The sequence below is a fragment of the Phacochoerus africanus genome, chromosome 3, assembly GCF_016906955.1.
Source record: "Phacochoerus africanus isolate WHEZ1 chromosome 3, ROS_Pafr_v1, whole genome shotgun sequence".
Classification (NCBI taxonomy): Eukaryota; Metazoa; Chordata; class Mammalia; order Artiodactyla; family Suidae; genus Phacochoerus; species Phacochoerus africanus.
Window position 1 is genome coordinate 172,367,755 of NC_062546.1, and position 24,457 is coordinate 172,392,211.

Consider the following 24,457-nt stretch of genomic DNA (forward strand, 5'->3'; position numbering starts at 1 on the left):
AAATGATGGATTGAAAATAATATCTATCCAAACATCCATCCCCCTGATTTGATCCTTTGAAAGATACTAACAAATAAGTTTTTTAAATTATGGTTATTCTTTGTAATAAATACTCTAGAATAATATCTAAAAAGTGTTATCGACTTACTGGTTTCTACTGTGAAGTCAAGGAAAGTTTTTTTTTAAATTATTTATTTATTTATTTATATGTCTGTTCAGCTTTTCACTTGTTATGATGGAGAGGTGACTTCCAAGCTGCTTACATGCACAGCCGTAACCTGGAAGGTCTATAAAGTGTTTTTTTTTTAGAGTTATTCATCTTCAACCAAGTTTGGTTTCAATTCTTACTAAATTTAAATGTTAATAAGACTAAGATTACTGAAGATTAGAATTTAAAAAATGAAAAGTTAATACAGTGATTCTTAACTCTTCAAATTAAAGCAACATTATTTGATTATTTTAACTCCTTCTTGAAAAGAATTTTACTTGTCTTGGAAGAAATTATATTTAGCTTTGCTGATTCTGAGTCCTGTTCTTTGTGGGAGAGGGGAGAGTAAGACACAGTGGACTTCGAACAGTTAATGACTGCTCCAAGAGGTAAATGACAGGTGTTAGATATAATGATTTACAGTTTTAGAAAGTGGTTTTATGTTCATTATCTTATTTGATGTTCACCATTGCTTAGAATATGACATGTTGAAATAATTAGAACTGACATTAAGATAAAAGGTTTCTGGTTCAGAGGCTTGAATATTTTTTACTGAACTGTTTTTTTCTGTAGAACTAAGGCAGGAAAATGGTGTTCAGCAGTTAGCAGCATAGAATATGTAACTTTGCCATTGCTTTGATTAGTGATCTTGGAAATAATAATTAATAATAATAATAATCAGTTAACCATGTTAACTGATCCTTAACGCACTGATTGAGGCCAGGGATGGAACCCGCAACCTCATGGTTCCTAGTCTGATTTGTTTCCTCTGTGCCATGACAGGAGCTCCAGTTAACCACTTTTTAGTGTGTACTCTTTTTTTCATTTGGGTTATGTGGTAATTTATGTTCCATAGGGTTGTAATACTTAAGATGCTTTGGAAGAAAGGGTCCTTTAATTATTTTTATTTTAATTTATCATTTATCAGAATTATTACCATTTTATTTTACTTGATTATTTTTGTTTATCATTATCATTATCTTGTCATTATTATTACTTTAATCAGAAATTACTTTATGGCCACATTTCATATGTTAGAGTGAAGGGAAAGGAGGAACTAATGTATGTAGATTCAGCCACATAATGGTTTTGATGAATATTTTTGAAGATTAGATTGATAGAATGGGTTGTCTTTGAAGTAATGATTGTTTGTTTGTTTTCCTAGTCAGCAGATAAGCAGCGAGCACTAGAAGAAACCAAAGCCTACACCACCCAGTCCTTAGCAAGTGTTGCCTATCTTATCAATACATTGGCCAACAATGTGCTGCAGATGCTGGATATCCAGGCATCCCAACTTCGAAGGATGGAGTCTTCAATCAATCATATTTCACAAGTGAGACCACACTATTTTCCTGTTTTGCCTTTGAGGAACATGTAATAAACACAGGCAGTCTATAATGCTGACAGCCTTTATTATGTGAGTTAACACACATATGATTTGGAAAATACTATCTCAATAGTAGGTTGTTTTCAGTTCTGCCTTTTGGACTAGTGATTAATCTCTGTGATTTTGATACGGAACTAAACTTTAATGGTTTTATTAAAACTCACTTGTCAAGTTAAAATAATCAGCCTTGAGGTGAAAATTTGCCTGGTTTCTTCCAATTTTTACTAAATTTTATACTTCTTCATCTTTTTACAAATATAAATCTGATAGCCAGATGACTTGTTCACATGCTTTTTTCTTGGAGTTCCTGTCATGGCTCAGTGGTTAACAAATCTGACTAGGAACCATGACATATCTGGGGTCCCGAGTTGCTGTGGCTGTGGCATAGGCTGGCGGCTACAGCTCCAATTAGACCCCTAGCCTGGGTACCTCCATATGCTGAGGGTGTGGCCCTGGATAAGACAAAAAATAAATAAATAAATAAGCACTTTTTTCTGTTATTTCAATAATGGAAAGATTAATCTAAATGACCTTATAAAGTTATCTTTGTATAGAACTTGGAAAAAAATTGTTACACTTTTTTCGTCATAAATGTCATGATCATGAATATACTGAAAAAAAGAAGAAAAAATAGAAAAACAAACCCTTTCCCTCACTGCTCAAACTTTTCCTGTTAATTTTTTGGTATGTTTCCTTTTAATGCTTTTTTCTTGTAAATAATTTTTAAAATTTAGCTGGGATTATATTATATATGGAATTTGTGGGTTCTGCTCTTTTACTGTTACAATAAACATCTTTCTCTGATGTTTTAAGCTCTTCATAAACATTTTGAATGGTTACATAATGTTGCATATGTTGTCATAGTTTTCATAACCAGTCCTCTCTTTGGGGGCCACTGAAAATATTGCTGCAATGAAAAATCAGTTTATAATTGCCAAATACATTTTTTAAAGCCATTAAAAAAGATTTTGATCTGCCTTCTTTTCCTTGACATGATCTTTGGAGCTTTTCTATTTTAGCACTATTTCTTTGAGTACTTTAGTGGTATTCAATACTCTTTTTAGAACTCTTCTGGAGTAAAGAGAGTATTAAAATGTGCATATTATCTTTCTTCGTGTATCTTAAAAGTTCAGGACTCTTCTGAAATTTACTGATCTATTTTTCAAAATATGAAGTTTAATTTGTGTAATTAAATAGAGTCGGCATAATTGAATCACTTATGTAAGGACTACGTATGTTTCTGTTAAATTCATCAGACCATTCAGAGGGATATCTTATTATTTAGTACTATTTAATCTTAAATCTGAATTTGCCACTATAAGGGTTTCTTCACCTCACATATAAACTTTTTTATACGACATGTACTTTATTGCTTGTTGTACTGCTGTGTGTCTTCAACTAAAAGTATTGGTGAGTTTTCATGAATGAGAGGTAGGTTTTTATTCTGAAAGGATGTCCTCAAGGAAATAGTCAGTAGCATTTTCAGTGATGAAATAGATGAACTTGGTTTTCTGTAGAAGGGATGTTGACAAATTGCTAATCTGATAGAGAATTTTGAGGTTTATACTTGAGTTTTAAAATTTCTCCATGTTTGAGGTTTTGGCAAATAATCAAGAGAAGAAATTAAGAGGAAAAGGATAAATGCAGAAGAGGAGATGATATATTAGAGTTCCTAAAAAAGGAGGGACAACTTTTTATTAGTTTGTAAGAGGAAGTAGAAGAGATTTGTGTGGGTAGATGGCAACAGTAAGAAATTGACAGTGAAAGAGATCATCTCTGTTCTGATTAGAACTCTAGTCCTTTGATAGAGAAATGTAGGAGGAAAGTGATTAAGATTACTTCAAGTTGTCCAGAATATGTTGAACTTTCTTCATTTGAAGTTGAGTGTCTAGAGGGCAGTACTTTGAAAGGCAAGGGATCTGAAACTCTACAGCAGCTGTTATGTTTATATGAAATGTATATTAGATGAGGAATTGAGTAGAAGAAATGGGCTGATGAAGGCTATATTTAAGAAATCAGTATAAATTAATTTTTTAAATTTTTTAATTTTTTGTCTTTTTAGGGCTGCACTTGGGGTATATGGAGGTTCCCAGGCTAGGGGTCAAATCGGAGCTGTAGCTGCTGGCCTACACCACAGCCACAGCAATGCCAGATCCAAGCTGTGTCTGTGACCTACACCACAGCTCATGGCAACACCGGATCCTTAACCCACTGAGTGAGGCCAGGGATCGAACTTGTGTCCTCATGGATACTAGTCAGATTAATTTCTGCTGAATCACAATGGGAACTCCCTGAATTTTTAAAGAATTTACATAATTTTTAGCATTTGCCTTAAGGATTGAAATTTTTTTCAGTTGCATTTAATGTATAAGTAAAGTCCTTTGTTTTAAAAGTCGATTGAATATCAAATTGATTTGATACTCTTTAGAATGACATATTATTATTGTATAGTATAAGAGAAAATGTTTTCTGTTTATAAAGCAGATACTTAGTAAATAAAGGATTGGCAAACTTTTTTGTAAGGGCTAGATAGTCAATATTTCAGGCTTTGTGGTCCATATATGATTTGTCTCATATTATTCTTTGTTCTGGATGTTTTTTTAATCAACTCTTTAAAAATGTAAAAGGCATTCTTAGCTATGGGCATTTATAAAAGCAGGCCGTGGACCAGTTTTGTTATGTGGGCTATAATTTGTAATCTCTTGCTCTAAAATACTGGTTTTCAAATGTTTGGTACTTAAAATTTTATTATTATTATGCTTTATTAGAAACATTCTTTTAGAGCAAGTCAGAAAGTTCTTAAGATATATATTTTTTTTTGCTTTTTTAGGGCTGCACCCACGGTATTTGGAGGTTCCCAGGGTAGGGGTCCAGGCAGAGCTACAGTGGCCAGCTTTCACCACAGCCACAGCAACATCAGATCCAGGCTGCGTCTGCGACTGACACCATAGCTCATGGCAACGCCAGATCCTGAGCGAGGCCAGGGATTGAACCTGCAACTTCATGGTTCCTAGTTGGATTCATATCTGCTGTGCCACAACAGGAGCTCCCTTAAGATATCTTGAGACCAATTTTTTCCCCCATTTTGGGCAAAAATGCTAGGTTGGAAGAATTTGGAAGGAAGATGGGGTTGAAGAAGCAAAGAAATGGAGGTTCAGTCAGGTCAAAGATGAGATCCCATGTACACTGGAATGATGGATGTCAGGGGTTGTTGTAAGGGTTTTCTGGTACAGTGGTTCAGGACTGGGAGATACTAGATATCTGAGCATTCAATTTCTTTCCTAATCAGTATCTTTTTTCCTGTCTCCAAGGTAAGAACCTTTTTACTTTTCAGCCTCCTACAGTTCTAGCTCTTTTCTCCCTTTTAGTAGAGGTGAATGCTGAGGTTTGGGAAGGGGCTGGCAGAGAATCTAGATTTTACTTTCTGCCCTTCTGATTTGTGTGATATTTTGCTTATTCAAACTTCAGTTTTCTCACCTGTGAAATGATAGGAGATGATTAATGAGCTGTTTTCCATTTTGAACGTTTTATCCTCATTTGTGAGATTCTCACACATGGACTTGATTTTTATTTTGCTTTTTTTCTTCCTTCTGTTCTGCTAGCTTTGCTATTTACCTCAGTTTGTGCCCCACTGAGGTCTATCCTCTATCACTCTGATGTAACTGAACTATATCCAAATTACTTTCATTTTGATTTTGAGGATGGAAATGCCATTGACTCTACCAAATAGAATCAGGAAGAAATAGTTCAACAAAACAAAGTAATAACCCATTTTCTCAATGTCAAATGTTTTGAAAAACAAGATAGAATTGATTATGAATATTTAGTATCAGTTTTTTGGTACTAAAAAGACAGTATGGTATTAGATAGTGTACTAGTTTATACCACACTCACCATATCTATAAGGCAGTGTTAGGATAGGTTCTTGATGTGGATTACTTGAGGTGTTTTTTTTTATTTTGTTTTGTTTTGCTGTGCCTGAGGTATACAAAAATTCCTTGGTCAAGGATTCAACCCACACCACAGCTATATCCAGAGCTACAGCAGTGACAACACTGGGTTGTTAACCTGCTGAGCCACAAGGGAACTCCTCTTAGGAATTCTAAGGATGTTAAAGAAATTTCACCTCTAGCTTTGTTTCTATTGTCCTATCATTTCTTAGGAAGCATATTATTTAAAAAGTTAAATGAAAGTTTTAATCTTCAAACTGAGAGTAGAAGTTAAATTAACGTTAAATATTTTTAAAGAATATGTAATTGTCAGCACAAAAATTTAATTTTACTGAATACTTGTATAAGCAAGTACATATAGTTACTTTTAAGTCAGTATAGCATTATGTATAAAGATGACTGCTATTTACTATGTTTATGATTTTGTGTCCATTTTTGGTAAGTTTTAAAAAAGGTTATAGAACATTATTCAAACTAAAATTCTTAGCAACTTGTAAAGTAAAATTCTTCTCTGAACTACTAAAAACAGTCAGTGCTGTCTGTATTCAGTTCATCATGGCTTAGAAGATCAAGAGAGGTAAAACGGCCACATAAAGAACTTAAGTTCTGAAGAGCTGACTAGAACTTATAGGACTATGTGGGTGTTGAAATAGTTAGCAGATAGCTGTAGAAAGGATGACTGTAAATTAACATAGGAATGGAAGTAATTCTTCCTAAGGGTCAAGTACCACTAAAAGGTAGTGGAATGTTCAAACCCTAGGAACCCTCACCATGTAAGGTAATTTCTTGTGTAAAAAACTATGTATTTAGGAGTTCCCATCATGGCATAGAAGAAATGAATCCAACTAGAAACTGAGTTTGCAGGTTCGATCCCTGGCCTTGCTCAGTGGATTAAGGATCTGGCGTTGCTGTGAGCCGTCGTGTAGGTTGCAGATGTGGCTCAGATCCTGTGTTGCTGTGGCTGTGGTGTAGGCCAGAAGCTGTAGCTTCGATTGGACCCCTAGCCTGTGAACCTCCATATGCCATGGGTGCAGCCCTAAAAAGCAAGAAAAACCCCAAAACCCTATATATTTAGACTTGTTTAAAAAGTCCAAATTTTATTTTTTTTATTTTTTTTGTGCTATTTTATTTTATTTTATTTTATTTTTTATTTTCCCACTGTACAGCAAGGGGGTCAGGTTATCCTTACCTGTATACATTACAATTACATTTTTCCCCCAGCCTTTCTTCTGTTGCAACATGAGTATCTAGACAAAGTTCTCAATGCTATTCAGCAGGATCTCCTTATAAATCTATTCTAAGTTGTGTCTGATAAGCCCAAGCTCCCGATCCCTCCCACTCCCTCCCCCTCCCATCAGGCAGCCACAAGTCTCTTCTCCAAGTCCATGATTTTTTTTTCTGTGGAGATGTTCATTTGTGCTGGATATTAGATTCCAGTTATAAGTGATATCATATGGTATTTGTCTTTGTCTTTCTGGCTCATTTCACTCAGTATGAGATTCTCTAGTTCCATCCATGTTGCTGCAAATGGCATTATGTCATTCATTTTTATGGCTGAGTAGTATTCCATTGTGTATATATACCACATCTTCCGAATCCAATCATCTGTCGATGGAAAAAGTCCAAATTTTAAATTAAGGAAATCTCACTAATGGTTATCAATGGATAATTATGCATAGAAAGTAGAATGTATATACTTCCTAATTTATATGTATAGCTTATATCATTTTATAAAAAATGAATACCTGAAAATTATTCACTCATTTTGTTAACATCTGATTTGTTTTATGAAGGATGAATAGTTTAAAGCATATTTATAATTTCAATAATTAAGTGCTTATTTGAAACATTAACTTACTAATTAAAAAAAAATGGAGTCTTATTTAAAAACACCGAACTTAGTTGAGTTAATCCACTGTAACTGTTTGATTGCAAATATTTTCCCACACTAATGGGCAACTAACTGAGGTAGTCTACTCTTGATTATCTGTGGTAATGGGAAACAACAATGCATGAATACTTCTAAAACAGAATACTTTATACAGTTCCTTCCTGTCATCTACTGTGGCCTGAGCATGTGCTTGGGTCCATGGTGGAAGTGTGGGAGGGCAGCTCAGGCTTGCAAAGCAGCTGGGAGTCAAGGCAATGAGAGGTATTCTAGAGGAGCCTTGGTCTGGCACTGTGTGGCTTAAGTGAGACCAGCTTGGCAATAGCTGTGAGAAGGATAGAGAAACAAATTAGTAAGGAACTGTGGGAGAAAAGATGTTAAAGATGTTTAACTCTTGCATTGTTGCAGTAGTATTAGTTGATGTGTTTTTTGGTTAATAAGTAGCAAACAGTCATAGTATTAATAGCAGTATTCTTGCATTAGTTTTGGTTATTTTTAGCTAAACATATTTTTTACTTGCTGTAGGTGAGTGCTATTATTGAGGCCTCTTCTAAATAAAAGTTAATTGGCATATAAATAGTAACTTTAAAAATCCAGGATAAATTTAAAACGCTTTTCTTACTGTTAAAATTTTAACTAAATGTCAGTGTTGAACTTGTACCTAGAAAATTGAACTTAATACATTTTAGCATTGTAATGTCAAAGAATATTTGTGAAGGCAGAGACGGTGATTAATGAAAGCTGTGTTTCCCTTAGCAAAAACATAGCAACTGTATTTAAAAACATGTTTTAAGAGCTGTATAAAAGTTCTTTTAAAACTGATGATTGGCTGTGAGTTGATGTATGTTGAAGCTGGATGTTAGGTATAAGGAGGGTGTTCATTATATTACTCTAATTTGAATAAGATTGTGTTTTCTACAAGAGAAGTCTTTGAAAAATTTGAATAAGGCGATTGGTGAAAACTTCAGAATCTATTCAACCAAATTTTCTCTTCCTTATTTATGGAGTAGATTTATTGTTCTCCATTAAGTTGTTTAGACCTCAAATAAAATCATAGCTTTATTCTGAAGATATATTTGATTTTGCACACAGAACTCCTACAGTTCAATTCAATGTGATAGTAGGATGGCAAGAAGACAAATTTTACCCTTTGGTTTTCTTTCTTTCTTTCTTTCTTTTTTTTTTTTTTTTTTTACAGCCACATCTGTGGCACATGAAAGTTCTCAGGCTCGGGGTCGAATCAGAGCTGCAGCTGAGGCCTGTGCCACAGCAACACTGGATCAGAGCTGCATCTGCAGCCCATGCCGTAGCTCACAGCAATGGCAGATCCTTAACCCACTGAGTGAAGCCAGGGATTGAACCTGCATCCTCACAGAGACAACATCTCAATGCCATGATGCCAGTCCCCCTTTGGTTTTCTTAGTTAACCATGTATTACTTTTTTATTATAGATAAATTTTTAAACGTTAATGACATCAAATATCTGTACTTAGGCAGTCTCTGGAGGCATTAGGAATCTTGTAAAAAGTTTGAAAACAATTGATATTTGAGAATAAATAATGTAAGGGACAAATAAATTTGTCCTTCTTCTACTTTGGTTCTTAGGACAGTTTTACCCCCAAGGGGACTATTGGCAGGTGTCAGACATTTTTGGTTGTTACAACTTGGGTTGGGGAGTGCTACGGATACCTACTGGGATGCTTCTGTATATCCTGCAATGCTCAGGACAGCCCTCCCAAAACAAAGAATTATCTGGCCCAAAATGTTGGTAGTTTTGCTGTGGAGAAACCCTGCTCTAGTGTTCCTAAGATGTAGGCATTTTTTTAGAGTAGACAACCAGAAGCATTTGACCAAAGTAAATTATTTTGATTGTCTAAGGACATATGCTATTAAGAATTATTTTTTAAAATATGCCTCAGTTTTAATGAGAATTAATATAAGAAGCAGCAAAGAGCTTTTTTTTCCCCCTTAATTCCTTCAACCAGTTCCTTTAACAGTTTAGTGCTGGGAAAATGGTCACTTTACTAATGGAGGGGTGTATATTTCCTTTTAACTCATTACTTCTACTTTTCCTTGTCCAGGAAGCTAAGAGCCTAACTTTATGCCCTGTTATAGCAACTGTTTCTTATGTAGGCTTATTTATGAACGTTCCTTGATCATTTTTTTGCTATATTGGTCTTCCTTTTTTTTTTTGGCCTTTTCTAGGGCTGCACCCGTGGCATATGGAGGTTCCCAGGCTAGGGGTCTAATTGGAGCTGTAGCCACCAGCCTACTCCACAGCCACAGCAACGTGGGATTCAAGCCTCATCTGCAACCTATACCATAGCTCATGGCAACGCTGGATCATTAACCCACTGGGTGAGTCCAGGGATTGAACCCGCAATATCATGGTTCCCAGTCGGATTCGTTAACCACTGAGCCATGATGGGAACTCCTGGTCTTCCTTTTATCATTACTGTAATGGTTTATACAGTTTTGGGCTGTGTGTTTACGTGTACCTAAAATACATGAGTAATATATGTAAGTACCCCCAGCCTCCAGGTATGATCAAATTGTTTTAAGACTTTTAAAAAAATCTGGAGTTCTCTTGTGGTGCAATGGGTTAAGGATCTGGTGTTGTCACTGCAGTGACCTGAGTTGTTTCTGTAGCTGGGTTTGATTCCTGGCCTAGGAAGTTTTGCATGCTGTGAGTGCAACCAAAAAAAAAAAGTCTCAATTTTTTCAAGCAGTTTAAAATATGTGCATGTTATAAATTAGTGCAAATAATAAGTGAAAAGTTATCCCCCTTTTTGATTCTCCAGAGATTTATTAATATTTCTAGAAGGGAAAAAAATTTTCTTTGGCTGCCCTGCAGCATAGGGAGTTCGCCTGCCAGGGATCAGATCCAAGGCCACAGTTGCAACTTACCCTGCAGCTGCAAAAATGCCGGATCCTTAACCCACTGTGCTGGGTAGGGGATCAAACCTGTGTCCCAGTGCTGCAGACATGCTGCAGACACCACCCATCCCATCGTGCCACAAACAAGAACTCCTCTAGCAGGAAGATTTGAAATTGAAGTTCTAGTTTGCCTTAATAGAATTCTGTTATGGTTGATCAGGTTTACATTCTAATGTTTTCATCTCTGAATAAGATAATTGTATTTTTAAAAACTTAAACAGAATGAAACCAATGTTGCAAAAGGATTACATTTTCTAATAAATTTAATTAGTATGATAAAGACCAATTATATAAAAAGTAAGTATCTTATTTTGGAGTTTTGTTGTCATTGTTATTTTGAAGCATACTTGATAAGTATAAAATCTTCCTAGCTTATATTTTTAATAATTCAAAATTACTCATTAAAATTATTCAAAAATAAAATGTGATTAATTTCCATTTCTCTGAAGTTAAAGCTAATAAGTAAATTCCAACTTTGTCAATAATATGCAGACCTCTTTTTTTTTTTGGTCTTTTTGTCTTTTTAGGGCTGAACCCTCAGTATATGGAAGTTCCCTGGCTAGGGGTTGAATCAGAACTATAGCTTCCTGCCTACATCACAGCCATAGCAAAGCAGTATCACAGCTACATCTGTGACCTACACCACAGCTCACAGCAATGCCAGATCCTTAACCCAATGAGTGAGACCAGAGATCAAACCCGTGTCCTCATGGATGCTAGTCGAGCTCACTGACCTCTGAGCCACAATGGGAACTCCAGACTTCTTTTTTCTGTTACAGCTCCCCACACAGTTGAAAAGGAAAGCAGATCTCATAATTTATCTAATATGCACAAAAAAAGTTCAAGGGCTATTTTTGTTTTAAAAAGAAATACTTAAAATGATAAGGTCACTGCCTTGGCTAATATTCATTTGTATATTTATTAGTTATGAACTTAGAGATTCTGTTGCTTTTAAAATCTCTTGGTTGAAAAAGGCTTTGAATTTGTTTCAGGTTTACTTCACACTTTATGTAGTTTGATCCCTGGCCTCACACAGTGGGTTAAGGATCTATCATTGCTGTGAGTTGTGGTGTAGGTCGGAGATGCTGTTTTGCTGTGGCTCTGACTTAGGCTGGCAGCTACAGCTCCAGGTCGACCCCCAGCCTGTGAACCTCCACATGCTGTGGGCATGGCCCTAAAAAGATCAAAAAAAGGAAAAAAAAAAAACAAAAAAACCCCAAACCATTTTATATTGCATCCAGTACACAATTTAATGTATATGTTTATATATAACAAATATTTTAAGAAAAAATACTTATCTATGTGCATGTTGTCTGATATTTCTGTTCTTTTTCATTTAAGATAATTGCAGTTCACATCTCACTGAATTGCAATTTGTAGTTTGAAAAATGTTGTTTTAGTGTATTAATTACATGTGTTTGTGGAGAAATTCACCCTCTATTAGCAAATAGCAAACTGAGTAAAAACACCTTGTACTAAATTATATCTTGTTTTAAGCATTTAATGAATAAAATAATGAAATATTTTACAAACATTGTGTCATGATAAAATATAAGCAGCCTTGCCTAAGTAAGCTTAAGTTTCTTTGTAAAAAGTGACTTAATTTTTAATGTCATATTTGTATTTTAGGCCTTTTTTAAAATAAAAATGTATTTAAACCTGAGTGGAAATTATACTAATCAGTTATTTTTTAATGTAACCAAATTAATCACTGGGGCTTTCTTAATCAGGCTAAATCTTAATGGAGAGGGGAAAGATTAACTTGCTTAAACCCTGAAGTTGGTGAAGTTTTTCTGTAAATGGCCACCTAATAAATACTTTATGCATTGCAGGCCATAAGGTCTCTGTTACAGATATTTATTTCTACCATTGTATTATGACAATATGTAAGAAAGTAGAATGACTGTGCTCTAATAAAACTGTATTTATGGAAACTGAAATTTGAATACCATATAATTTTCACATGTCAAGACCTTCTTTTTCTTTTTTTTGTCTTTTTGCTATTTCTTGGGCCGCTCCCGTGGCATATGGAGGTTCCCAGGCTAGGGGTCGAATCGGAGCTGTAGCCATCGGCCTACGCCAGAGCCATAGCAATGTGGAATCCAAGCCGCGTCTGCAACCCACACCACAGCTCACGACAATGCCAGATTGTTAGCCCACTGAGCAAGGGCAGGGACCAAACCCTCAACCTCATGGTTCCTAGTCGGATTTGTTAACCGCTGCGCCACGACGGGCACTCCTAGACCTTATTTTTCTTTTGAATTTTTTCAACCATTAAAAAATGTAAACTCTACTCTTAGCTTTTCAGCTGTAAAAAACAGATGGCGGGCCAGTTTTGGTCTGCCAGTTATGGTTTCCCAACCCTTGCTTTAGCCTAAATGTGGAAGAAGTCAACATTGGTCCCAAAAGGAGAAATTAGCAATTGTGGTTAAGGATATGAATGATGATGTTAAATCTCTAAGTATTTATATTTTGATTTTTCTGGCTATTAGAGTTTTACCATTTTGTGTTTATATTGTGTCTCGTAGACGGTTGATATTCATAAAGAGAAAGTTGCAAGAAGAGAAATTGGTATTTTGACTACCAATAAAAACACTTCAAGGACACATAAGATTATTGCTCCAGCCAACCTTGAGCGACCAGTTCGTTATATTAGAAAACCTATTGACTATACAATTCTAGATGATATTGGACATGGAGTAAAGGTAAGTATAATTTTTGTCAAACTTTTTAAAACAATAGCCCTTTAGGGAACTAACTCTTTAGAAAATTAAACGTTTATCTTTTCTTTCCTAGAGGACCAAATGTTGGCCCAGTTGTGGTTCTGAAGATTTCTTACCACATAACTATGTTACCTTCTTGCATTGTGTTTTTCAAGTTTTAAACAATTATCCTTGACTGATAGCATTTGCATATTAATCACTTGTGGAAATACCTCATATAGATCTGATAAATAAGTGTGGTATAATCTTTCTAATCCTTTAATCATTTAGTATGACTAATTAAAAATTATTCAGTGTATTATTAAAGTATCTCAAAAATTTATCAGCAAATTTGGCATTCGTTTTCATAAAGAACATATTTAAATAAACATGTACTTTTTTCTAAAAGTAGTTTATCTCAACATTTTGGATGAGAACAGTGTAGATAAAATTAATATGTGAATTATCATTTCTACTGCTTTTGAGTATATAGCCATTATATATTTTGGCTATCTTTTAAAAGGTATTCAGGTGCCTGCCATGTATGTAAGGTATCATAGTTAAAACTAAAGAGCATATAAATTTCATTTAAATTGGTGTTTCTACTTAAGAAATTATTCAGTGCTTCAGCTAAGTATAAATTTGTATCTCATCAGTGATTTGAAAGACAATGACTTTTAAAATGTGATGCTCAGTAAATGTTTATATGCCTCTCAGTGAGGCTTTGTAGTTCATACAGTTGATTTATGTCTAATATAAGCAAATTTAAGTTTGAAAAATATACCCCACACAGGTATGGCTAGAAATCAGTTAAGTCTAAATTGAGTGCAGGTCTAGGTAAAAGAAAATGTACAGTGTAAATTTTTAAAAAAATCTTTTCCTTTCTCACAATTTTGATATAAGCACTATTACCTGAAATTTGAATTTAATTTTATAATAAACAGCTAATGCATTTAGATTACTGTACTAACTAGAGCATGTTAAAATAGGATGTATAATTGGATGGATAATTAATAAATTTATTCTAATTTGGGAAAATCTTTTGAGATTTATTCAAAGCTAATGACTGCTAATAGAAAATTTTAGAAGCCCCAGAATCTAATGACCAAAAAGGCACTTAGAATATAAAACATCATGTTCGTACTTGCCTACTTGTGTACTAAAAAGGTAGTCCCCCAATTCTCATTTCAAGTACATATTCTTTAGGGACTCTGTAGTCCCTCTCATTATTTGGATTTTTAATGTTTAGGGGTCACTAATTTGAAGAAATTTTTAATGAAGTTGTTTTTAAATAAAAGTGTCTTATATAATTTCATCAAAAAAACTCCCGTTCATGACACATTCTGCTTTAACCACTCTTTCTATGATCTACTGAAACATTATTTTTTAATGCTGAATGCTTAACTTGTTTTTTCTTTGTTTTTTTTTCCTTTCTCTTCACATCTTGAAGTTCCAACTAACCTTTCAATGCTTTTTTCCCTTACCTCTTTTATTTGCTCCATTTATGCATTAAGTGGTTGCTTAGATTTAAGGTAAGAGATTCCAGGGCTGGATTTCCATTCTTTATTCTTATGTAGAATATTACATAGGGGGAGTGAAGAGATATTTGGCGCTTGGCCTTTTAAAACCAACAAATAATTCCTCTTATTTTATTTTATTTTCGTCATGTAACTTTGTGTGTCTTCATGTTCCATGAGGGCAGATATTTTTGTCTGTTTTGTTCATTGCCCTATCCTGTGTACCTAGAACAGTGCCTGACACACATTAGGCACTTAGTAAATATTTGTTGAGTAAGTGGTTACTTTGCAATGTTAATCTATTTTGTGAAACTGAAATGTAAGTTATCCTATCATAAAATGTCATTATGCAATAAAATTAGCTGGACTTTTGTAAATGTAGAAATTTTCTTATGGATTGGAGGGCTGCTAATGTGCTTCATTTAACCCTCCCCCTGTGTAATAGCCTTTTTATTCTATAAATGGTGTGCTTTATTATACACCTTGCGGCCACTCTGTCATTATCTCTTGACTCTTAATCACTGTAAAGAAATTGAAAATTGAAAAATATTCAGTGCTAGGGTTTTTTTAAGTTGCAGTATCATGTATTTTGCAAAAAGCAAAATTATTATTTTTATTCAAATTGCTCTGTAAATTATATATTTCAGTATAAACTCACTTTAAGAGTTTTCCAGGCTGAATATTATATGCAGAACTTCAAAGCTCATTGTAGTGTTTAATAAAATACAAGTTACAAATTAGATAATAGCTTCTTTTCTTTTTTGTTTCAGTAACATTTTATTATTTTGGAGGATTAAGGGGAAAGGACATTCAAGTATATTCAAGAAACCTGTCAGAATGGTACTAAGATTATTGTCACCAAACTGAGCACGCATTCCCTTTTCATTTTTTCTTACCCAAGTTTTGTGATTCCTTTTCAAAAACATATTCTTACCTATAATCTCTTATTTGCCATGTCTTAAGTGTAGAAAGTGATAACAAGAAGACAAAAAGACAGATCTGGGGAACTCCTGTTGTGGCTTAGTGGGTTACATACCTGACTAGTATCCATGAGGATGCAGGTTCCATCCTTGGTCTTGTTCAGTGGGTTAAAGATCTAGTGTTGCTGTGAGCTGTGGTGTAGGTTACAGACGAGGCTCAGATATGCCAGGCAGCTGCAGCAGCTCTGATTTGACCCCTAGCCTGGGAACTTCCATACACCTCATGTGTGGCCCTAAAAAGCAAAAAAAAAAAGACTGAGATTTGAATCATTAACTAGCTAGCTGCTAACAGTGGCCACAGAAATTTAAACAGATCATGGTAGAGGGATGTGCCTAGAGGAGCCCAGGCAGGTGTATTTCATGTGTTACTGGAGTGTTGGCTCCAAGCCCTTAGTTTGGGTGAGGGAGGCATGTGGGATTGTGAGAAGATTGCTTTGCATAAAATAGGTAGAATTAAACCAAAAGCAGTCTTTGTGGCCACCTTGGCTTTTTCCCTGTAAAGTCTCTGTTCAGCTTTTGGCTATTGAGGTTCACAAAAAGATTAACCGAAGGAAGAACAAAGTAATGGATGAATTCCTTTTCCTTAAACTTTAAACCAGCTCATCTAAGCTGCCATCCCTCCATACTTCTTCCGAATCCTACTATGATTCTTGACTTTTCTGGGTTCAGGATCTGTTCCGTGCAAGAGTTAGGCCAGAGTGAGTGGAAAATGAGATGTTCCTGGAAAGATCTAATAAGGAAACATCACCCTTGCACCAAAAAGCTCCACTGCCGAGAGTTGTATCTCTGTGTATTCATTTCTACTATATTGGGATGGGGTTGAGAAGGTGAGAAGCTCATCCTAGAAGCTAAAATGTGCCAGTGCCTATCTTCCTGTCCTTCTTTGTGAGTATGTCTTCTCTATAAACTTGTGGCACATAGTTAATAATTTTGGGTGGACCAAAACAAAGTAGAGTGAAAGAAATATTCAGCATATAGCAAATCATTACTTTTTTTATGCTGGTGAAAAAAATACGAGTTGTTTTAGAAGGTTGATTAATGAAATACTTGAATTTATTAAGATAGGAAAATAGAATTAAAGAAAAAAATATTAAAGTTGGAAGGGACAGCAAATAGTAAACTAGTCCAGTGGTTTTCCAGCTGAGCTTTTTGGAGACCTAGAGATTATATCAGGTACCCTAGAAGTTTCCTGATACTGTTTCCTCCTCAGCTCATCATGAGCCCTCTCTTTGCTTTTGTTGTTAGAATTGATGCCTTTTAGACATACTGTAAACAATATCATACTTTGGGACCAGACACATGGGATTTGACTTCAGAAAAAAGACCTCCATGCTTAAAAGTTGATTTTTTTTTTCTTTTTAGGGCCACACCCTTGGCATATAAAGTTTCCCAAGGCTAGGGGTCCCATCGGAGCTGTAGCTGCCAGCCTACGCCACAGCCACAGCCACTCAGGATCTGAGCCATGTCTGCAACGTACACCACAGCTCATGGCAACTCAGGATCCTTAACCCACTGAGCAAGGACAGGGATTGAACCTGAGTCCTCATGGTTACTAGTCAGGTTCTTTAACTGCAGAGCTACGACAGGAATGCCAAAAGTTGAATTTTTAGCCTTTTGTACAGCACATTCTGGTTGTGTTTAATGGTTCTTTTCATTTGAAATTTAGGTTAATTGTTTTTTCCTCAGTTGACTGAGTAGAAGTTGTAGAGCTTAAATTCCTAGGAACCTCCCCTTTGGCCAAGCTTATCGAATGTGAAAGTTCCCGGGCCAAGGATCAAACTTGCACCACAGCAGTGATAATGCGGGATCCCTAACCTGCTAGGCCACGAGGGAACTCCTAATTCATAAGACCTTTGAAAACAATGTAGTGATATTTCTACTGCAAGAGGCATAAAAAGCTGATAGAATACCATATTGGAAGTGTTTAAATGTACTTGACGTCATATAAAAATGGAATGTACCTTGAACTGGGGTACTCTTTCCCCACTCTTTATTTTAATAGTTAAAAGAGGTTTAAGACTTTATTTACTAATGTATTTAAAACATTTTTTTGTTGAAAGTGTTACAAACTTTCGAAAGGTTGTCACTAATGGAGCTAAGTTTAAATACTTTAAAAATAAGTGTATTATTTTATTCAAAAATAGTAAAGACTTCTGGAGTTCCCGTCATGGCTCAGCAGTTACGAACCCAACTAGTATCCATGAGGAGGATGTGGTTTGATTCCTGGCCTCGCTCAGTGGTTTAAGGATCTGATCTGGCTTTGTCATGAGCTTGTGGTGTAGGTCACAGATGCAGCTCGAATCCTGCCTTGCTGAGGCTGTGGTATAGGCTGGTAGCTGTAGCTTCGATTTTACCCCTAGCCTGAGAACTTCCATATGCTGTGGGTATGGCCGTAAGACAGACCCCCCCCCAAAAAAAGACCAAAAACTAAAGACCAAAACTAAAGACTTCTGATCTGTTAATGTATTTATTTCAGTTGAACATTGTACAAACAGATTCTAAAATAACGGGGAAGGGTGAGAGATTTATTTTACAATTAGCACATTAGGAGTACAGCATTTTCAGAGTTCCCATCTGTGGCACAGAAGAAACAAATCCGACTAGGAACCATGAGGTTGCGGGTTCGATCCCTGGCCTCCCTCAGTGGGTTAAGGACCCGGTGTTGCCATGAGCTGTGGTGTAGGTTGCAGACTCAGCTCTGATCTGGCGTTGCTGTGGCTGTGGCTGGCAGCTGTAGCTCCTATTAGACCCATAGCCCAGGAACCTCCATATGCCGAGGGTGTGGCCCTAAAAAGACAAAAAAAGAGAATACAACACTTGAAATTTGCTTGTAATCTTGAGGGTCCACAACTATAAAAATGGGCTTTTTCACTTGAGTATGAGCTTTAATAAGTATGTCATTCCCTAAAGAAGGATGATAAATTGCCACTCGCATTTCTGTAGCTTTCAGGTACAGCTGAGGGTTCATTCTTAAGTATTCATTTGACACAGCATTTGGGAAAAAAATGCTATAATAAAAGCAACCCTTGGGAGACTCATCTGCATTTGCCTGTTAGTTCCAGCCTCGAGCCACCAACTCTGTTTTGGCAAAAGCCATTTGTCAGAAACTATTTTCAAAATCATGAAGAAGTTTGTCCATCTTTTCTTTTCTTTCTTTCTCCCCAACCCCATCCCCACCCCAGCTGTGCCTGTAGTATGCAGAAGCTCCTGCCAACAAACCCGATTAATATCCATGAGGATGCAGGTTCGAATCCCTGTTCTCGCTTCAGTGTGTTAGGGGTCTGGCGTTGCCATGACCTGTGGTGTAGGTATAGGTTGCAGACTTGGCTCTGATCCGGCCCCTAGCCTGGGAACTTTCATATGCCATACATGTGGCCCATAAAAATAGAATAGAATAGAATAGGGCTATACTGCAGGTATCTTTTTAGAATGTGTCTGCTACTTAAATTGCAGTAGGTCATCTGGCTGGCAGATTGCTTCATAGCAAAGGTGATATGCTCTATAAACTAGTGATACCTGGCTATCCAGCTTTATAAAAAATACTGATGTTCTCAAGATGCTAGAAAGCACTGACATTTATAATAAACATTATATGTGATATACATTATATTATACATCAGGGTTCAGGAAGGGTATTGCATGTACCAAAAAAGGATAGAGCAGGAAACACAGGAGCACTTACGAAACAGTGTTAATGTATAATAATTGGCCTGATAGTTAGTGCTAGTTGTAGTGATCTCCAAAGCCTGAGAGAGCAGACCACTCTGATCATAACGGAAATGCTCTTGCCTTCAGTGTTATCTGCATTTCTTAGTCCACAGGCCTGTGGGAAAGTATTTGAATTGTTGTCAGGCATTAACTAACCTTCATCATCTAAATGAAGTATTTCTTCTGTTGTGAGGGTTTCTTCCTGCTAGAAAAAAAAGGGGACCTTTCCTACTGTTTCTCCGTGTACCTAATACCTGCTTCATTTAGCTCCCAGTAATAACTTTTGCTTTTATGGAATCAAAAAATACATTATTTAATTATGGTTGCAGTCAGTCACCAAAATCTCATTCCAATTCCCAAATAAAACTTTGAGCACTCCCATTCATGGTTCAGGACCATTAACTACATGTTTATGTGCCAGATGATAGTTTTGCCAATGTATACTGTGTTTTTTAAAGTTTCATTTGAAATGGGTGCAGTGTTACTTTTCTTTGTCTTAAGTTTATGGTGTGTCCTCTCTCTCTCTGTCTTTGTGTGTCTCTATTGTTGAGTTCCCCTTCACCACACTCACAGTTAAGTCCTATGTTTTACTCATCAGGAAATGTTGTCTCCCCCTAAAACTTCCCTTAAAGTAGTTTTTAGAACCATGATGACTAAGCCCGCAAGTAATATTTTACCAAATTATTTTAGATTTGAAATACAGTTTATTAACTTTAATTATAATACAGATCTCACTTATGAATAAATTAAATTTAGTTTGGTAATTATTTCTGTTCTCTTACCTTTTCCTTAAATTATATAGCAGTATTTATATTCTGCATAGCATTTTCATTGTTCTTTGTTTGTTTCCTCACACCTATGGCATGAGGAAATTCCCAGACTAGGGATTGAACTGGTACAACAGTTGCAGCCTTTGTCACAGTTGTGGCTACACCAGATCCTTAACCCACTGCACCACTTGGGAACTTCTAGAATTTTCATTGTTTTACTTAGTATAGAAGCATTTTTTCACACAACGAAGGCTATCTTGAGGAAATATCGAATACTTTTTTGGCTTAATGTAAAGGTAGTGCAGTATCAGTGAAGTGTAAAATTATAGATTAGTTGGACATTCCTCAGGGACTCTTTGTTTCTTAAATGAATTAAGTTACTCATGCAAACCCCATTAACCAAACAAATACAATCATTCAATGATTCTCCAGATCATAAAATGTATCAAGTTTTATGTATAGAAATGTCCACTAGATTTTAATTTATAGATTGTTTATTTTATATTATTTTGGCTGTAGATTAAAAGACTTATAGAGAAGATACTGCAATTTAAACAAAACACCTTACGTACCAAAATCTTAAATAAATCAAAGTTGGAAAACTGTTTTCAAGTATTTCAGCTATTCCATGTATAGAATAAAATTCTTTACTCTTTTTCTATCCCTACTCCTTTTCCTTCCTGTTCCTAGCAAGTTGATGTAGTTTAGTGTTTTTGTCACCTACTTCTCCTTCATCACTTAAAAGTGACTTTGGGTTTTATGTTGTTTAAGGTTGAGCTTAAAGGACTTTGGTTACTACTTTTAAAAATCTTCTGGTATCGCAAATTAAGATTTATAGTCTTAAAAGCTATTGGTTATTTGTACATATTACTCCTAAAATTTTCCCCAAATGTGGATTAATTTTTAAAAACTTCTTCTGGCATTTTCGTTTTAAGATATGATTAGTATACCCTCTGCTTATTAATGAGGGGAAGAGCAAGGATAAGTTAATCTTTATTCTTCCTTGATAACCAGTTTGTTTTGCATTAATTGTTTAAAAGCAATGACAAAAGGATTATAGATAAATGCTTACCTGTAAAAAATATTGACATTTCAAAGGTATCATTTGTCATTAAAGATTGTTTTAACATCACACACAACTTGTTCACTGGGTTACTCATTTGAAGAGTTTGTTTCTTGATATTTTATTTCTTGCCTATTCAGATAACAAGCAGTATTTTAGGATTTTTAAATATTCCATTTAAGCCAGGGTTAATTTTTACAGCCTCAGTATTTTGTATACAATTAGGATTTGTTTTCTTAAAATTACAATTATAAATGTATTCTGATTTCAAAAGTGTAATGTATTGCAATTTCATTTTGTAAGTATAATTTGCATACCCTGGACATATTAGAAAAGTTAAGATCCTTTTTTTTTTTTGAAGTGTTTGATAATCCAGAATATTAGGGGCTTAAAATAGGGTCCGGTGTGAACCTATATGGTAAACATTATTAACTATAATCCATTGGTAATCTCAAACAGTTTGAGATTGCATTTGAACTATATTCGTGAATGACTTCTTTTAACTCCGTAAGATATCCAGATTTCTAGGGCTTTCTATATAAATGCTGACTTTCCCCTGTAGTGGCATCCATTGTTCCCAGATGACCCATGTTTCCCACACTTGCGTTTTCAGTTGGTTTACAGTGGTGTGGAATCATAGCTTAGCTCTGACTTAAGATTGTGTTACATCTTTCCCATGCCTGAATAAATCTTCATTTTGGGCCCAAGTGGGTTTAATTCCCACTGGAACTAGGACATTGCCATTGGCCACTCTACTGCTCACAGTTGAATGGGATACCTCAGCCCTACTTTTCTGGTTCACATGTTTAGGAACATACCTTAACTTCTGGCAGATTTCAGGTAGGTGATTCCTTCATAAGTGAACATTAAAGAAATCTGAGTTGTAAAGCCGATCAGTTTTTAAAAAATTAAATTTACTATGTATATGATTTAACTTTATTTTACATTCTCTATAACGGATCAAAGTTAAAGTTGCTTATTTTTTGGGGGGAACATGTATTTTGTTTTTTATGATATATTTGATATCTAAAAAACAAATTGCTTAAAGGCATTATTTTTTCTGATTGAATTACTGTTTTTCGTTTTTTGTTTTCCCTTTTACAACCAAATCCATGGCATGTAGAATTTCCTGGGCTAGGGTTGAATCAGAACCAGGGCAACATCAACTCCGAGCCACATCTGTGACCTATGCTACTGCTTGCAGCAACACTGGATCTTTAACCCCCTGAACGAGGCCAGGGATTGAACCCACATCCTCACAGAGATGTCATTGGATCCTTAACCTGCTGAGCCACAACGGAAACTCCCTGAATTACTCTTTATTATAAAACTAAAGTTTTTATATTAATCTATTTAATTTCAGTTGATGCAGTATCAAATAGTCTAACCAGTGATCTGTTGGTGTGATGGCCTAATGGCAAATAAAGTCTGTGCATACAAGTTTATAATCATTTGAAAACCTCACATTTAGGAAGAGTCCTTTGAGTACAACTGTAGAATAATAGTAGAGTAGAAATTGCATATGAAATGCATGGCCTCTAATTTTTTTTTCCTATTTAAATCTCCCCCTCCTTTGTTAAATAGCATATCATTGTTTCCTGAAAGTGCCATTTTATTTCACTGCATGCAAGTTAAATTGAGTTTTCCTCAAAAATTTTTTAGGTGAGTACGCAGAATATGAAGATGGGTGGGCTACCGCGTACAACACCTCCAACTCAGAAACCCCCCAGTCCCCCCATGTCAGGGAAAGGGACGCTTGGGTGAGTATGTAACTAAGTAATAATTGAAAACTATTTTGTGTAGTGTCGTATGAAAACTAAACACTTTATGTGTTTAAACTATTTTTAAATATTTGAAGAGAGAACATTTTCTTCTTAGGATTATTTTTTTCATGTGTCACTTTCCCTTTTCTTGGAAAACATCTTTATACTTGAAAAAGATTTTGTTTAGAAATTATTTTTCTTTTCTTTTCTTTTTTTTTTTTTAAGGGACGCACCTGTGGCACATGGAGGTTCCCAGGCTAGGGCTCAAATTGGAGCTACAGCAGCTGGCTTACACCACAGCCACAGCAATGCTGGATCCGAGCCACATCTGCAACCTGCACTGCAGCTCACAGCAGCGCTGGATCCTCAACCCACTGAACAAGGCCGGGGATCGAACCCATGACCTCGTGTATACTAGTCAGGTTTGTTACTGCTGAGCCACAATGGGAACTCCTAGAAATTACCTTTCTAATGAATTTTAAATTGGAGGTAAAATTCTACTGAATTCATGGCTTATTATAAATTGCACCCTAACTCCTATTTTCAGAAAAATTTTAGTATTTCATATTATAGTTGACTTTTCTTATTTAGACTAGTCTTCTGAAGAAAACACTTTGTAGATTACAGAATTCTGTGTATTTTGTTTTTAATGAGAACATTGAGCTTTCATTTGGTCCACAGACCTGAGCTCTAGATTTGACTTTGGCAGAAATGATCAATTAATGGAAAAGCTTGATTTTTTTTCTTCTATAGCATCATGATGTAAAAACTTGGCTTATCATGATCAAGATTTGTGATTAGGTGGGCATAATGTTGCCCAGAAGTGAGGAGACTAAAATTGTGGTCCAACTCTGCTCCTGCTGTGTGTCTTACATAGTAAACCTCTTAAGAGTTCAGTTTTTTCATCTGTAAAAGGGGGTAATATTTGTTCTCTATCAACTTTTCAGAGTCACTGTACCATGAATTGGATTTTTAAAAAATGTGTAAGACAATAACAAAACACTTTGACTACCATTGGCTTTGTGATATATACGGAAAAGTTTTTAATTGGCAATTTTGTTTTTTGGCCCCCTCACCAAAAAAAAAACCACAACAACAACAACAAAAATAAACAGAAAAAACAACAACCTAATCAGGCAAAGAAAGATAATGTTGGAAGAGGAATTATAGTTAGGACAGTGGAAAACAAAAGAATACAAATGAATTCCAGCCAGTGATAGGATGATTTTATTTGGGGTGGGCAAAAGTAATTCTGTTTAGATTAGAGAAGAAAGAATCTAGTAGATTATGTAAGATTTAAACTTCAGGGTAGAATGTAGATGACTTGGTAGCATATAACTGTTTAGGGAAAGAAAGAGTAGAGAATTAGTTCAAGAGGCAGTATTTTTTATTTTCCTGTGGAATGTCTGTATTTCTATCATGTATAGTATCTAACTTTGTTAGGTTTTCATCAAGATTATTAGCAAGATAATCCACTGAAATCTCTAATAAAATAAGTTTTCTGTTGCTCTTAAATTTTGAAGATTTACTCATATACTGGTATTTGTTTTCCTTGTGTATTAGAATGGGCTCTGCAGGGATCCT

General features: G+C 35.4%; 1 protein-coding gene across 12 annotated transcripts in view; it reads left to right on the forward strand.

Annotated features, from left to right (window-relative positions):
• ABI2 (abl interactor 2) overlaps nucleotides 1–24,457 on the forward strand; it is a 124,226-nt gene that overhangs the window by 58,738 nt on the left and 41,031 nt on the right. For all 12 annotated transcript variants that reach the window (XM_047773284.1, XM_047773292.1, XM_047773287.1 and 9 more), the window contains exons 2-4: nucleotides 1,374–1,541; nucleotides 12,899–13,075; nucleotides 22,773–22,870. In XM_047773284.1, the coding sequence (XP_047629240.1) occupies nucleotides 1,374–1,541; nucleotides 12,899–13,075; nucleotides 22,773–22,870 (443 nt within the window). The remainder of the gene's footprint in view (nucleotides 1–1,373; nucleotides 1,542–12,898; nucleotides 13,076–22,772; nucleotides 22,871–24,457) is intronic.